General features: G+C 41.7%; 1 protein-coding gene across 4 annotated transcripts in view; it reads right to left on the bottom strand.

Moving 5' to 3' along the window:
- COL19A1 (collagen type XIX alpha 1 chain) overlaps positions 1 to 15217 on the bottom strand; it is a 337142-nt gene that overhangs the window by 61978 nt on the left and 259947 nt on the right. For all 4 annotated transcript variants that reach the window (XM_073336362.2, XM_078852102.1, XM_078852101.1 and 1 more), the window contains 3 exons: positions 10676 to 10729; positions 9421 to 9474; positions 1030 to 1074 (listed from right to left, as the gene is read on the bottom strand). In XM_073336362.2, the coding sequence (XP_073192463.1) occupies positions 1030 to 1074; positions 9421 to 9474; positions 10676 to 10729 (153 nt within the window). The remainder of the gene's footprint in view (positions 1 to 1029; positions 1075 to 9420; positions 9475 to 10675; positions 10730 to 15217) is intronic.

Here is a 15217-nt window from a genome sequence, read left to right as displayed (position 1 = left end):
TATGCTAAATGTTTACAGCCTGTTGACCCCCAAAGCACAAAAAGCACACATTAACTCAAGTGTATTCAAGATACGAATGGATGAAACTCTTGCTTCTGAAAAGAGATTTATATTTTTTCAAAAATTCTATTCACAGGATATTTAAGGTGAAGGTAGGAAATATGGATGTAATCTTTTTTCATATATGGAGATTTATAAAATGTATGCATAAGAAAAGGGAGAATGACAAAGTGAAGACCAAAGATGACATGCACCTTTTCCGTCCCCAAATCAATTTGCACTTCAACGACAATATGTTTTCAGTATGAAAGAGAAATTTATTGAGTTCAGAATACTTTAAAATGTGAAGTTTTATCATGCAAAACAAACTAATGCAAATAAATATGGCAGGTTTTATTTTACTTTAACTTTTATATACTTTATTGGTGAAACCAGAACGCTGCAGCAGAACAGTCACAGTTGTGCATGGGGGGAATGAAAAAGGGGCAGAATAGGGAATGGTCATGCAGTCAGATACTACCACAACCCACTGGCTGTACAAGATGCCATGTACAACCTGGACAGGTGGCCTGTACCCTGACTCTAGGTTTACAAAGGCAGAATCTGTCCTCTCAGACAGCATATTGTTTTAGTATATTTTCTCCATACCTGCCTTTATATTCTTAAAGCATTTTGTATTTTACTGTATTTTGTATTTTTAAAAAGAAATATTTTATGAAGAGCGCTTTACAGGAAAAAATACTCATATTATTTTCAGAGATTCAGGGTAAAATCCTGGCTACTGATGTCAATAGGAGTTTGGGCCAAAAGGGACCATTATGATCATCTAATCTTTCATCCTGCGCAAAACTGTCCATAGAATTTCCCCAAATGTCTCCTGGATCAAGTCCATACACTTCTGCTTGAGCTACAGCACATCTTTTAGATTTAGACAGACATCCAATGTTGATTCAAGGACTTGGAGAATCTATCATACCCTTCGGTAAATTATCAAAATATACTATTCAAAATATGAAACAAATGACTTACTGGAGGTCCAGGTGGTCCAGGCTTTCCAGGAGAACCCTCATTACCCTATGACAGTATAAGATTCGTACATTTCATTTACTGAAACTGATGTAATACCTAGCACAGTGATAATAAACAAGAAATGCAATCTATATGACCCTCCTCCTTCTATTTTTTGGATAAATACAGCTATAAAAGAGGTTAATTTGGCCTACCCTCTCTCTAGTGTCATCTTAATCCTCTATATAAAACAACATTAAAAAACAAACAAACAAACAAGCGAGTGAGCTGATATGGGAATAATACCTTTATATTAGATCTCGAGTCTTAGCCCTATGACATAGATTATTTGCAATAGGTTTCCTTATAGAAATTTTAACAGTAGTTTCACTTGTAAGTGATTTGAGTAACTGAATACAGTATCTGCTTCATATTAATTGGGAGAAAAGGCAGTGAGAAGGATGTTCAACTTTATAGCAATAAACAAAATTTGGAAAATAAAAGTTCAGAATAATTTTCATAAATCATAAACCACTTTGTTGAACATAATCTTCAGTTTATGGATTAAGTTGTAAAGAAACAACCACAACTTAGACAAAAACAGAACAAAACAAAAAACCCAGAACAAAACAAAGATAAAACTAGCATTGAACTATGACAAAAAAAATGAATTAATCACTTTTTGTGGTGAATTGTGATGATGGTCTAACTGTGCGCTCCATCTTACGAAGAGAGGGAAGAGCATCTTTGCCAGCAGGCTGGCTAACCTAGTGAGGAGGGCTTTAAACTAGGTTCACCGGGGGAAGGAGACCAAAGCCCTGAGGTAAGTGGGAAAGCGGAATACCGGGAGGAAGCACAGGCAGGAATGTCTGTGAGGGGAGGGCTCCTGCCTCATACTGGGAATGAGGGGCGATCAGCAGGTTATCTCAAGTGCTTATATACGAATGCACAAAGCCTTGGAAACAAGCAGGGAGAACTGGAGGTCCTGGTGATGTCAAGGAACTATGACGTGATTGGAATAACAGAGACTTGGTGGGATAACTCACATGACTGGAGTACTCTCATGGATGGTTATAAACTGTTCAGGAAGGACAGGCAGGGCAGAAAAGGTGGGGGAGTAGCACTGTATGTAAGGGAGCAGTATGACTGCTCAGAGCTCCGGTACGAAACTGCAGAAAAACCTGAGTGTCTCTGGATTAAGTTTAGAAGTGTGTGCAACAAGAGTGATGTAGTGGTGGGAGTCTGCTATAGACCACCGGACCAGGGGGATGAGGTAGATGAGGCTTTCTTCCGGCAGCTCACGGAAGCTACTAGATCGCATGCCCTGATTCTCATGGGTGACTTTAATTTTCCTGATATCTGCTGGGAGAGCAATACAGCAGTGCATAGACAATCCAGGAAGTTTTTGGAAAGCGTAGGGGACAATTTCCTGGCGCAAGTGCTAGAGGAGCCAACTAGGGGGGGCGCTTTTCTTGACCTGCTGCTCACAAACCGGGTAGAATTAGTGGGGGAAGCAAAAGTGGATGGGAATCTGGGAGGCAGTGACCATGAGTTGGTTGAGTTCAGGATCCTGACGCAGGGAAGAAAGGTAAGCAGCAGGATACGGACCCTGGACTTCAGGAAAGCAGACTTCGACTCCCTCAGGGAACGGATGGGTAGGATCCCCTGGGGGACTAACTTGAAGGGGAAAGGAGTCCAGGAGAGCTGGCTGTATTTCAAGGAATCCCTGTTGAGGTTACAGGGACAAACCATCCCGATGAGTTGAAAGAATAGTAAATATGGCAGGTGACCAGCTTGGCTTAATGGTGAAATCCTAGCGGATCTTATACATAAAAAAGAAGCTTACAAGAAGTGGAAGATTGGACATATGACCAGGGAAGAGTATAAAAATATTGCTCGGGCATGTAGGAATCATATCAGGAGGGCCAAATCGCACCTGGAGCTGCAGCTAGCAAGAGATGTCAAGAGTAACAAGAAGGGTTTCTTCAGGTATGTTGGCAACAAGAAGAAAGCCAAGGAAAGAGTAGGCCCCTTACTGAATGAGGGAGGCAACCTAGTGACAGAGGATGTGGAAAAAGCTAATGTACTCAATGCTTTTTTTGCCTCTGTCTTCACTAACAAGGTCAGCTCCCAGACTGCTGCGCTGGGCATCACAAAATGGGGAAGAGATGGCCAGCCCTCTGTGGAGAAAGAGGTGGTTAGGGACTATTTAGAAAAGCTGGACGTGCACAAGTCCATGGGGCCGGATGAGTTGCATCCGAGAGTGCTGAAGGAACTGGCGGCTGTGATTGCAGAGCCATTGGCCATTATCTTTGAAAACTCGTGGCGAACCGGGGAAGTCCCGGATGACTGGAAAAAGGCTAATGTAGTGCCAATCTTTAAAAAAGGGAAGAAGGAGGATCCTGGCAACTACAGGCCAGTCAGCCTCACCTCAGTCCCTGGAAAAATCATGGAGCAGGTCCTCAAAGAATCAATCCTGAAGCACTTGCATGAGAGGAAAGTGATCAGGAACAGCCAGCATGGATTCACCAAGGGAAGGTCATGCCTGACTAATCTAATCACCTTTTATGATGAGATTACTGGTTCTGTGGATGAAGGGAAAGCAGTGGATGTATTGTTTCTTGACTTTAGCAAAGCTTTTGACACGGTCTCCCACAGTATTCTTGTCAGCAAGTTAAGGAAGTATGGGCTGGATGAACGCACTATAAGGTGGGTAGAAAGCTGGCTAGATTGTCGGGCTCAACGGGTAGTGATCAATGGCTCCATGTCTAGTTGGCAGCCGGTGTCAAGTGGAGTGCCCCAGGGGTCGGTCCTGGGGCCGGTTTTGTTCAATATCTTCATAAATGATCTGGAGGATGGTGTAGATTGCACTCTCAGCAAATTTACGAATGATACTAAACTGGGAGGAGTGGTAGATACGCTGGAGGGGAGGGATAGGATACAGAAGGACCTAGACAAATTGGAGGATTGGGCCAAAAGAAATCTGATGAGGTTCAATAAGGATAAGTGCAGGGTCCTGCACTTAGGATGGAAGAATCCAATGCACCGCTACAGACTAGGGGCCGAATGGCTAGGAAGCAGTTCTGCGGAAAAGGACCTAGGGGTGACAGTGGATGAGAAGCTGGATATGAGTCAGCAGTGTGCCCTTGTTGCCAAGAAGGCCAATGGCATTTTGGGATGTATAAGTAGGGGTATAGCGAGCAGATCGAGGGACGTGATCATTCCCCTCTATTCAACATTGGTGAGGCCTCATCTGGAGTACTGTGTCCAGTTTTGGGCCCCACACTACAAGAAGGATGTGGATAAATTGGAGAGAGTCCAGCGAAGGGCAACAAAAATGTTTAGGGGTCTAGAACACATGACTTATGAGGAGAGGCTGAGGGAGCTGGGATTGTTTAGCCTGCAGAAGAGAAGAATGAGGGGGGATTTGATAGCTGCTTTCAACTACCTGAAAGGGGATTCCAAAGAGGATGGCTCTAGACTGTTCTTAATGGTAGCAGATGACAGAACGAGGAGTAATGGTCTCAAGTTGCAGGGGGGGAGGTTTAGATTGGATATTAGGAAAAACTTTTTCACTATGAGGGTGGTGAAACACTGGAATGCGTTACCTAGGGAGGTGGTAGAATCTCCTTCCTTGGAGGTTTTCAAGGTCAGGCTTGACAAAGCCCTGGCTGGGATGATTTAACTGGGAATTGGTCCTGCTTCGAGCAGGGGGTTGGACTAGATGACCTTCTGGGGTCCCTTCCAACCCTGATATTCTATGATTCTATGATAACTGTTGCCTGTTGGGCTGATATGGACTGAAATGGGATACATGTAAGCAGATTCCCCAAACAGTTTACATACTAGTGGGCACTCTAAACAAGTGTGGGCTGCTATGTTTTTGTTATGATATGAAGCAATGTCCCATGGAAGTCAGTTCTTCTGGTAATGTCACTATTACAAGTCAATAAAAATACAGAATCATGGAAATGCAGGCCTGGAAGAGACTGTGAGAAGTTATCTAGACCATCTATCCCACACTGAGGTCTATCTCACGCTGAGGCAGGGCCTAGTACACCTAGATGATCTGTGACCCATAAGCCCTCAGTGGCCACTGGCAAGGATGTTACAAGAATATCCTGACTCTGGTATATACATTCTGGTTCACCAAATATAGTTGTGTGAGGTCTTAAATGAAAGCCAGGGTCATAATGGTTGGTAATATAATTGTGAACGTATGTACGGCTATTAGGTGAGAAGTTATATACGTAAATTGAAAATATCTTCTTAGATTCTGTATTACAGGAGAGGTGGAGGAAAAAAGTGTTCCTATCAGACAAAAGATGTTTATTCTCCTGTCTCCTTGTTGGCAAATAAATTAAGCACTGTAAGCCAACACAATGGTGGAACATTACATACAAAGTCAACAGAGAGATATGAAGACAACACAGAAGAGCACGCAGCAGGGGAATATCTTGAGATACAAGTCAAAGGTCTGCTGGACTATATTATGGGAGCAGAGAAGACAGCCTGTCATCTTGCACCTAGGAAGCAAATGGGCAGTAAATTTACATTCATGAAAATGGGATCTCAACCAGCCTTGGTTGAAATGCTTCAGAAGACATTTGGGGGGAGATACACTTCTTCAGACAGAAGATTAGCCTACTAAGGCAAGTTTAGTCTCTAGAAAGTGTGTTATGATTTTGATTTTTATGTAACCTTTTGCTTCCATTATCCTTACTCACTATCTCTTGAATCTTTGATAATAAACGTATCATTTTCCCTATAAATATATTTCAGTACTGTGGTATTAAGAAAGGTGAGAATCCTGAGTTGAATTATACAAGCTGGTATTCCTGCAAGTGTTGCATGAATAAAGGGCTGGACACTATAGGGTAATGCATCAAAGGAGCCTGGGGACTGGGACACACCTATTGTTAATTTGCCAAACAAAGTAAGGGTTGGCATTATCCAGAGGAGAGTGGATAATGAAAAGGATGGTGGTATCAGGGAGCTGACACCCAGGTAAGCACAAGCAAGTCTTTCTCTTGCTGGAGGCAAGGGGGTAAGAAGGTGACTCTCAGTCCAAGATACCCTGAGAACTATCACACCATCCCTGGCAGGTGTTTGACTAACTTCTTCCTCTTCTCCTTCCCCTAATACCATCATCTGGCATCAGGATGTCATGCAGACAGAATGTTCATCTGTCTCAGGCTGCACTAAGGTCCACCTTTTTACCATTTTCTTTAATGCAATCCACCCACCACTTCCTCGGCTTTCCTTGGGGTCTCTTTCCTACCATCTTCTCCTGCCATGCTATCTTCACCAGGTCCTCTTCATTCATCCTCTGTATGTGTCCAACCCAGTGAAGTCATGGTTCCTGGATTTTGTCAACCACATCATAGACCTGACTTCCATTCTAATGCTTTCATTTTGAAATCTGTCTTTTCAAACTCTATATACCTTGAAGGCATCTTATCTCAAACACCTGTAGGTATTGAAGCTACCATTTATTTAGTGATCATGCTTCTGTGCCATACAGCATTGCTGAATGCACCCATGTTCTGTAAATGACATATGCTTGTCATATAAAACCTGCCATGTCATCCCTTGCTCTTCCAGCATTCTCTAGTTTGAACTGTATCTCATATACGATCTCACTGTCTTCTGTAACCCCAGTCACTAAGGTTCTTAAACTGGTCAGTTTGGTGTAGCTGTATTCCATTAAACTCTATATTCAGTTTCCTGTGGCACCTCTACTGACCTACATGACCTCAGTCTTAGTCATGTTCATATTCATCCCAGGCCTGCTTAGCTGATCATATCACTGATTTATTATTTCCCCAAGGTCTTCTTTTGAGAACACCCATATTGCTATTTTGTCTGCATATAGCAGCTTGTGACCTTTTTCCCATTAGTAGTCCATCTGATAATGTAGTCCATCAATATGATATACAGCAGCAGACTGAGGGTCAACTCTGATGCAGTCCAATTACTACTTCAAAGGGACTTGTTGCTCAAACATGCTTGAATCACTGTTTTGGATGAGCTATATAGTGCTTTTACCATAGTTATTAAATCTTTGGATGCTCAGGTGTTTGTCTAACCTGTTCTGAAAACATGCAATGACGTGGATTCCAAAACCTTCCTTGGTAACTTATTCCAGTGTTTAACTGTCCTTATAGTTCAAAACTTTTCCTAATATATAACCTAAATCTCCCTTGCTGCAAACCAAGCCAATTAACTATTCTACCCTCGGTGGACATGGTGGATTACTGTCCCCTTTATAACAACCTTTCACATATTTGAAGACTTATGTCCCCCCTCGTCAGACTTCTCTTCTGTAGACTAAACAAGCCCAATTCTTTTAACCTTTCCTCACTCATGGTCAGGTTTTCTTATCGTCTTAACCTATCATCATTTTTAGTTGCTCTCTTCTGGATTCTCTCCAATTTATCAACACCTTTCTTAGATTACATGCTCCAAACTGGACACTACTCCAGCTGAGCTCTAACCAATGCCAAGTAGAATGAAACAATTACCTCCCATGTCTTAGGTATGACACTCCTGTTAATACGTCCCAGAATGACATTTGCCTTTTCCACAACACCATGACATTGTTGGCTCACATTCAATTTGTGATCCTGTATAACTCCCAGATTCTGTTCTGCAGTAGCCAGTTATTTTGTACTTGTGCACTGATTTTTCCTTCGCAAGTGCAGAAGTTTGCACTTGTTTTTACTGAATTTTGTCTTATTGATTTCAGACTCTCTCTCTAAGTTATCAAGATCATTTTGAATTGTGATCCTGTCCTCCAAAGAGCTTGGAACCCCTCCACGCTAGCCTCAACCAGAAATCCAAGAACAGAAAACGTGTGTCCTGCATCTGAGTTAATGTTATTATTGGAACTTTGCTTTACCAGACTTTTTATGAGTAGACCTGTGTACTGAGTTAACAAGGAAGTTTCTTGCATTTCATTTTGTTTTAAGTGACTGGAAGGAGGAAGGTGTTCCTATCTTTGCTGCTCCTTTTGTTTTGTTAGAGGAAATTTTCAAATTCATCTACATTATGAAGATTCTGTAGCTTGATGGGAGTTAAAGGACAGAAGTTTATTTTCTTTCTAAAAATCAGTTACAGTTCAGAATTTGCATAATACTATGGAATACAGCAAATATTATAGAAAGAATCTTATGTGGTGGCACTAAGCATGAAAAACTTCAAGCTCATGGTAAAAACTTCAGAAGGGTATACACATGTAGCAAAAGGGAGGGTTATAAATGGAAGTTGTTTTGCAACTGTAGGCCAAGTTTATGTCTGCTGTAACTCCACTGAACTGAGCTGAATTGCATAAGAGATTAATTTTGCCTTCCAACTAGACTGAGCACTATTGAGTGTCTGATGTATGTACAATATTGTTAAAAAAAACCTTAATGCAAATTTAGTAAAAGGCAGTAATATATTTTTGCAGAGGCTAAATCATATTGAATAATATTTGTGACTTTTAATATATGGCATTTCTTTTGATTACAATATTGAAAAGAGAATAAGGTAGGGTCTATAATCCTGCTTTAATGCAGGGGAATGGACTAAAGGGATCAGCCCTACATTTCTATGATTCTAAGAAATAGCTAACAATTTCAACCACTGCTTATATATATAATAAACCATCAAGATTTTTTAAATTGTATAGAGTACATGATGCATTTATATACCATAAGGGATATAAGAAAACATGGAAGTATGGCACTGCTTGGTAAAAGCACCATATTAAAACTGCATGATTTTTTAAGTGAGTTAAAGGAATTTACCTAGAAAAAGGTATTGTGATAGGTTGGATTAAACCTTGTTGAACTTGGTGGGTGGTACTGCCACCTTTCATTCAGAATAAATATAAACATTGAGCTCTGAAACAATATGGACCTCCACTTAAAAAAAATAGCCACATGCCAGGCTCGGGTAGGAGTTAGACATGTGGCACAAGAAGGGTTCCACTGTGCTCTGATCAGGCATGGAAGACTGATTGGACTGGAGTAGTGTATCTGTGTGTAACAAAGGGAAGCAGCAAGAAACATGAGAAACAGACACGAAAAAAGGAGCATAAAACTAAGGAGACAGGAGAGTTGGCTGAAAGAGGCCATGTACATCTTCATACACAAACAGGATTGCAGCATAAAAATACCTGGCTCCAACATCAATTTCTCCTCTTAACAGAAACAACCTTGTAAGACCACAACTTTTGGCTAACCTCTTGTGTCAAAAATGCGTAGCAATACTGTCTGTTCAATTCCTGTTTGTACTATACAGCCTTTTGACTCCCTGGGTAGTCATGCTCTGTTTCTGGCATGTCAAGAAAACCGTAAGTGAGGAAAGGAACTAGATAATTCTTTATAGACCTTCACTGGAACTGAAACAAAGAATAATGTTCAATACCTTTTCACCTTTTGCCCCAACTGGACCGGGATGTCCAGGTCTTCCTATTGCTCCCTGAAACACATAGGATTGGTTCACATTAGTGATGAAACAATAAAACAAGGTAATCTGCATTGCAATTAAGTTATTAAAACTCACTTTTTGAAGGTCATTTTAACTTAATTAAGTCTCTCCTCTAGGCTTATATTTCTTCTGGCTGATACAACAGCTGCATACTACTGATAAGCCCTATGAAGGGTAAAACTTGTTTTTGTGGTTGCATTTTCACCTTGGCAGACTAAATGTAGTGACCTTAATTGGCATCTTTTGATACTGCTAAGAATTTAGCCTTGCTGCTTAAATGGCAATTTACATATTACTCATTATGCTTTAGTAAATTTGTTACAGTTTTTGAAAGAAAGCTTAACTTAAGTATTGCAAGCATTCAGGAAATTAAAAATAAGTGCAATAAACAACATGATCTGCATCTTTTAAATAGGAAGTAAAATGTAATAGTATTTCCTAAGGGTATGGAAAAGATATAACATTTTCTATCATTGCTTTACAAATGTGGCTCACTGACTTTTTATATTAATAGCCAATTTAGAGTCACACTTTATAATTTCTAAGTTTCAGGATTCAGTGTTTTCAGAGTTTTCAAACAGAATTATGATTAGAATTTATCACTAACATTATACCAATAATTTGGGTTCAGATGCATAATTATCTGAAAGTTATTACATCATTCAAGTCAATTTTGTGTATAGATTTTCTGATATCATCACCAAGAAGCCAGAAACATATTATAAATTATATACACAATAATGGTTCTGACAATGGCAACATTTTCAGGAATTTAAACTCACAACATATCTTGTTTCTACAAAACTACTTGGGCCAACTTCTGTTACTCTTACAATGACATTCATTCAACTCCCCAGAAGTCAACTGAAGGCAGACTCTGGCTCTTTATTAGCACCACAGAGAAGAGAACAGGCTAGAAATACAAAGAACTAATATGAAGCTATTATTTAAAGTGAAAATTAAATCTCTGGAGTCACACATTCATATTAAATTATCCCACCTTTCCGTAAACTAAAGCATTACTCTCAAAATAACAGCTTTCATTTTCAATTAGTACTGGATTATTGGATTTATTAGCTTCTTTAATATTTGGCTCAATCTAGTCTCCTTTTCATTACATCTTGATATTGAGCACAACAGGTTCACTAGACAGTTATTGTAGATTAGATCATAGATTATATCAAACACTTACAGAAGGTCCACTAGGTCCTGTTAGACCAGGGAGCCCTGGAATACCTTGAAGACCCTGAGAATAAAAGATATTTATGAATATTTTTCTCCATAACACAGGTTTAATCTTGAAATCCATTACATTCATCATACCCATCACTGTTATAGTTTATATACAAATTATTTTTTAGCTAAACAAACATATACTGTTCTGAAGTAGCACATAAAAGATAACCTCTTGTTTGAGTGATAAATTACACTCTTCCCCATCATTACTGCTGGCAACTTCTGTCCTTTATATATTTTCCTCTTTAGCTCTGTAGATAAGAGCATGATGTCTGAGCAAAGTACAGAAACAATTTTTCCTTTTCCTATCACTATAAACTTTCTTCCTGTTCAGAAAGGCACCTGTTCACACCTCTCAATATTACCTGATATTATCTAAGCAGCATATTGCTTTGTGTCCAATATCCCAATTATTTTCATTTTATATAAATAAAGTATGGATTTTTGTCATAGCACTTAAAGAACTACTGCACACTTTTCTTCCAGCTACTGCTCATAATTCTATTATATGGCCTGAAAATTCACTAGCATTCTGCATGTGTGTAAAATATATTTAATAGTTTTAATAAGACTTCATCTCAAAGGTGAATAGCTAAATCTCTTTGTTTGAATTTATAACCCATGCCTCATATCAATACTAAAAAGACCTGGAATGATTGTATCAGTTAATATTCAGAGTACTAGTGCAACATCTGGTGATGAGCACATGACGGAAGGGAAAGACACTTAACCACTATGCAGACTTAGTATATCTGAACTAAGACAAGTAGCCCATTATCCTTATCATTTCTACATTGAGAGAGGTTCTCAACATAGGATTGGAGGTCTCAGTCTCCAAAAGAACAACAAAGAAAGGCTTCTCTGTAACTCTCCAAAGTGTTTTTTTCTTTTATAACAAGGTACTTGAAGTGAGGGAAAATGGTATTTTTTGCTCTCACTGTCAGTGGTGCTGCTGCTCTTTGCAGTGCATTCCAGAACTGACTGTGGCTTTCAGTTATCATAAGTTGCTTTCTCAGTGTGCACACAAAACCTCTGATGGGATCCCCGGGGTGCAGCCTGGGACTGTGGGACCACTGTGCTCCCTGAACTGTCCAGTCTGGGCTGACTCTCACAATGCCTTGCTAGTGACCAGAAGCAAACTCCTCCAGGTGCTGTTATCACTCAGCTCAACCACAGGTGGAGCCCCCCAGCCAGCTAGATTGCATGAATGCTCCCAGAGCCACTCATGAATCACACAAGGAAAGGCACCAGCCAAATCCCCCCAGCTCCTAGGCTTGTACCTCAGGAATATACCGTTTTGCACTGCTCAAGATGGGCAGTACAAATTTATTAATTCGCTCACCACTTCATCGGTTTCATATACCAGCCTTTGCAAACCTGAGCAGTTTTGCCACACGTCATACAAACTCACTGGTAAAGATAAACAACTAAACAAATTTATTGACTACAGAATATAGATTTTAAGTGATTGTAAGTGCTAGGCAAAAAGTCACAGTTAGTTACCAAAAGAGAAGAAAACATAAGCACGCAGTCTAAATTCTCAACCCTATTAGACTGAGCAACATCTAGGTTAAGCAGTTGTTTTCACCCCACTGGATACTGCAGTCCTTAATATACAGGTTTGTCCCTTAAACCTGGACCAGCCTCCTCTGTTGGAGTCTTCAGTCTTCTTCTGAGTGTCTTGGTTTCTTGCAGCAGAGGTGGGGGCAGGAAAAAGGCGAAGCATGGGCTTGCTGTGTTCTGTTTTATACCCTCAGACCCACGTGCTTGGGGAATACACAAGTCCAGACATGTCTGGTGGGCATTACTGAGTCTCTAGGAAAGGTTGAGCAATCCCCCTGCTGTGGCCTCATGCAGATGAGTCACTGGCTGTTGATGGGCTGTTTGTCACCCTTCCCCGGGCATTGGTTACTTTCCTTCCTGTTGCCTCTGGGAAGCTAATAACTGGCTGATTCCGCAACTCACAGCATGTTTTAGTGACAAACATACAACACAATTCTCATAACTTCATATGCACTAATGATATACATATATGAATAGAGAAATGACTTTCAGCAGATCATAACCTTTCCCCTCATACTTCACAGAAAATCGGAAAGCAAAGGAGCCCAGAAAAGGGAAAATTCAGGGGGAAGTAGAAGATTTAAAGAAGAAAAGGGAGAAATCAGGAAAGGATGGAGAGGTGGGGACTAGGGTGGGCACAAAAATCTATCCACACGGGGACAAGGACATTTAGGGAGACTCAAGCCCCCTCAAGATGTGGGGAGAGGCTCCCCCCCAATATTTTGTGGGATTTGTGCCCCATTTTGAATTAGTTTCCCCAACTGTAGAGCCTCATTAATAATACACAGACACCAACGATAGTTTTAAGAATTAAGTTTGTTAAAATTCTTAAACTCACATTGTAATAAGAAAGTGCAATCTGAAAAGCACCAGATAAAATTCCTTTCAAAGGACTTTGCAAAACCTAAATTGTCTTAACAATGACATTCTCAAAGTATAGTGAAACTTAGAGACCAGATACTCGTGGAGAATATGAAAGAAGTGGAGGAAAGATCAGGGAAAACAGAATCCTGAGTTACGGAAGAAGCATAATATGTGAGTAATAGAGGGCCTGACACTGCTCCCACTGAAGCAAATGAGAGTTTATCATTGAATTAAATCGGGGAAGCACTTGATCGTTCAGCTGCATAAATGGAGTTTTGGTTTATAGTTCCTTGAATTATAAAATAGTATGTAACTCCGAACCAGCTGAGCAGCGGGGGACAGCAGAGCAGCTCACAGCAGGAGTTTGCCTGGGACTGGTAAGTATCCGAGTGTGTGTTTGTTTGCTTGCTGAGGAAGTATCTGAGCGTGTGTTTGCTGGGAGGGCAGTGTGAGAGCCTGAGTGAGTGTCTGATTGGCTGCTAGCCTGCAGGGGGCGGGCATTAGGGTGTCTGTTTGTTTGAGTCAGGGAAGCCTGGCTGTTTAAAAATAGCCAGAGCTTCTCAAACCAGCTGAGCAGTGGGGGACAGCAGAGCAGCTCACAGCAGGAGTTTGCCTGGGAGTTCACCTGGAGTGAGCCCTGTGACGCTTACGTCTTGCAAACTGCTCTGAGGAAGCTCATAGTAGGAAGGTGATATGGAAGGGGGGGGTTCAGCTGTTGTGACCTGCACTGGATGTTCCATGTTTGTCTTTCTTCCACAGGACAGAAGCGACTTTGTCTGTACAAATTGCAAGCTGGTCTCCATATTGGAAGAGAAGATTGAAGGTCTGGAGCAACAGATAACGACCCTGCGTTGCATACGAGAAACTGAGGACTTTCTGGACAAAACTCAGGATAGGCTTCTAGGGGCACAAAGCTCTAAAGATATAGAGCAGGTTGCACAGAGGAGCCAAGAGGCCAGTGAAGAAGCTTGGCAACATGTGACCTCCAGAAGAGGTAAGCGGAATGTCCGGGTTCCAGTAACACAGACACAGGTAACTAACCGCTTTCATGTTCTCGCCACAGGTATCATTGCGGAGAGTGGACCAGATGATGTGTCTGGGGCGAGAAAGCAGAAGGAGACTCCGCTGGTTGGAAGGCATGAGATGCGATGTCCTGAGGTTCGGGGTTCCACGACCAACACTCCCAAGAGGAGAAGGCGGGCGGTGGTGGTCGGGGACTCTCTCCTCCGGGGGACTGAGTCATCTATCTGCCGCCCTGACCGGGAAAACCGAGAAGTCTGCTGCTTGCCAGGGGCTAAGATTCACGATGTGACGGAGAGACTGCCGAGACTCATCAAGCCCTCGGATCGCTACCCCTTCCTGCTTCTCCACGTGGGCACCAATGATACTGCCAAGAATGACCTTGAGCGGATCACTGCGGACTACGTGACTCTGGGAAGAAGGATAAAGGAGTTGGAGGCGCAAGTGGTGTTCTCGTCCATCCTCCCCATGGAAGGAAAAGGCCTGGGTAGGGACCGTCGAATCGTGGAAGTCAACGAATGGCTACGCAGGTGGTGTCGGAGAGAAGGCTTTGGATTCTTTGACCATGGGATGGTGTTCCATGAAGGAGGAGTGCTGGGCAGAGATGAGCTCCATCTTACGAAGAGAGGGAAGAGCATCTTTGCCAGCAGGCTGGCTAACCTAGTGAGGAGGGCTTTAAACTAGGTTCACCGGGGGAAGGAGACCAAAGCCCTGAGGTAAGTGGGAAAGCGGGATACCGGGAGGAAGCACAGGCAGGAATGCCTGTGAGGGGAGGGCTCCTGCCTCATACTGGGAATGAGGGGCGATCAACAGGTTATCTCAAGTGCTTATATACAAATGCACAAAGCCTTGGAAACAAGCAGGGAGAACTGGAGGTCCTGGTGATGTCAAGGAACTATGACGTGATTGGAATAACAGAGACTTGGTGGGATAACTCACATGACTGGAGTACTCTCATGGATGGTTATAAACTGTTCAGGAAGGACAGGCAGGGCAGAAAAGGTGGGGGAGTAGCACTGTATGTAAGGGAGCAGTATGACTGCTCAGAGCT

Source organism: Lepidochelys kempii, chromosome 3, assembly GCF_965140285.1.
Source record: "Lepidochelys kempii isolate rLepKem1 chromosome 3, rLepKem1.hap1, whole genome shotgun sequence".
In the NCBI taxonomy this organism is placed as follows: Eukaryota; Metazoa; Chordata; order Testudines; family Cheloniidae; genus Lepidochelys; species Lepidochelys kempii.
Note: the sequence above shows the minus strand (reverse complement) of the source record. Positions and strands in the feature narration are given on the sequence as shown.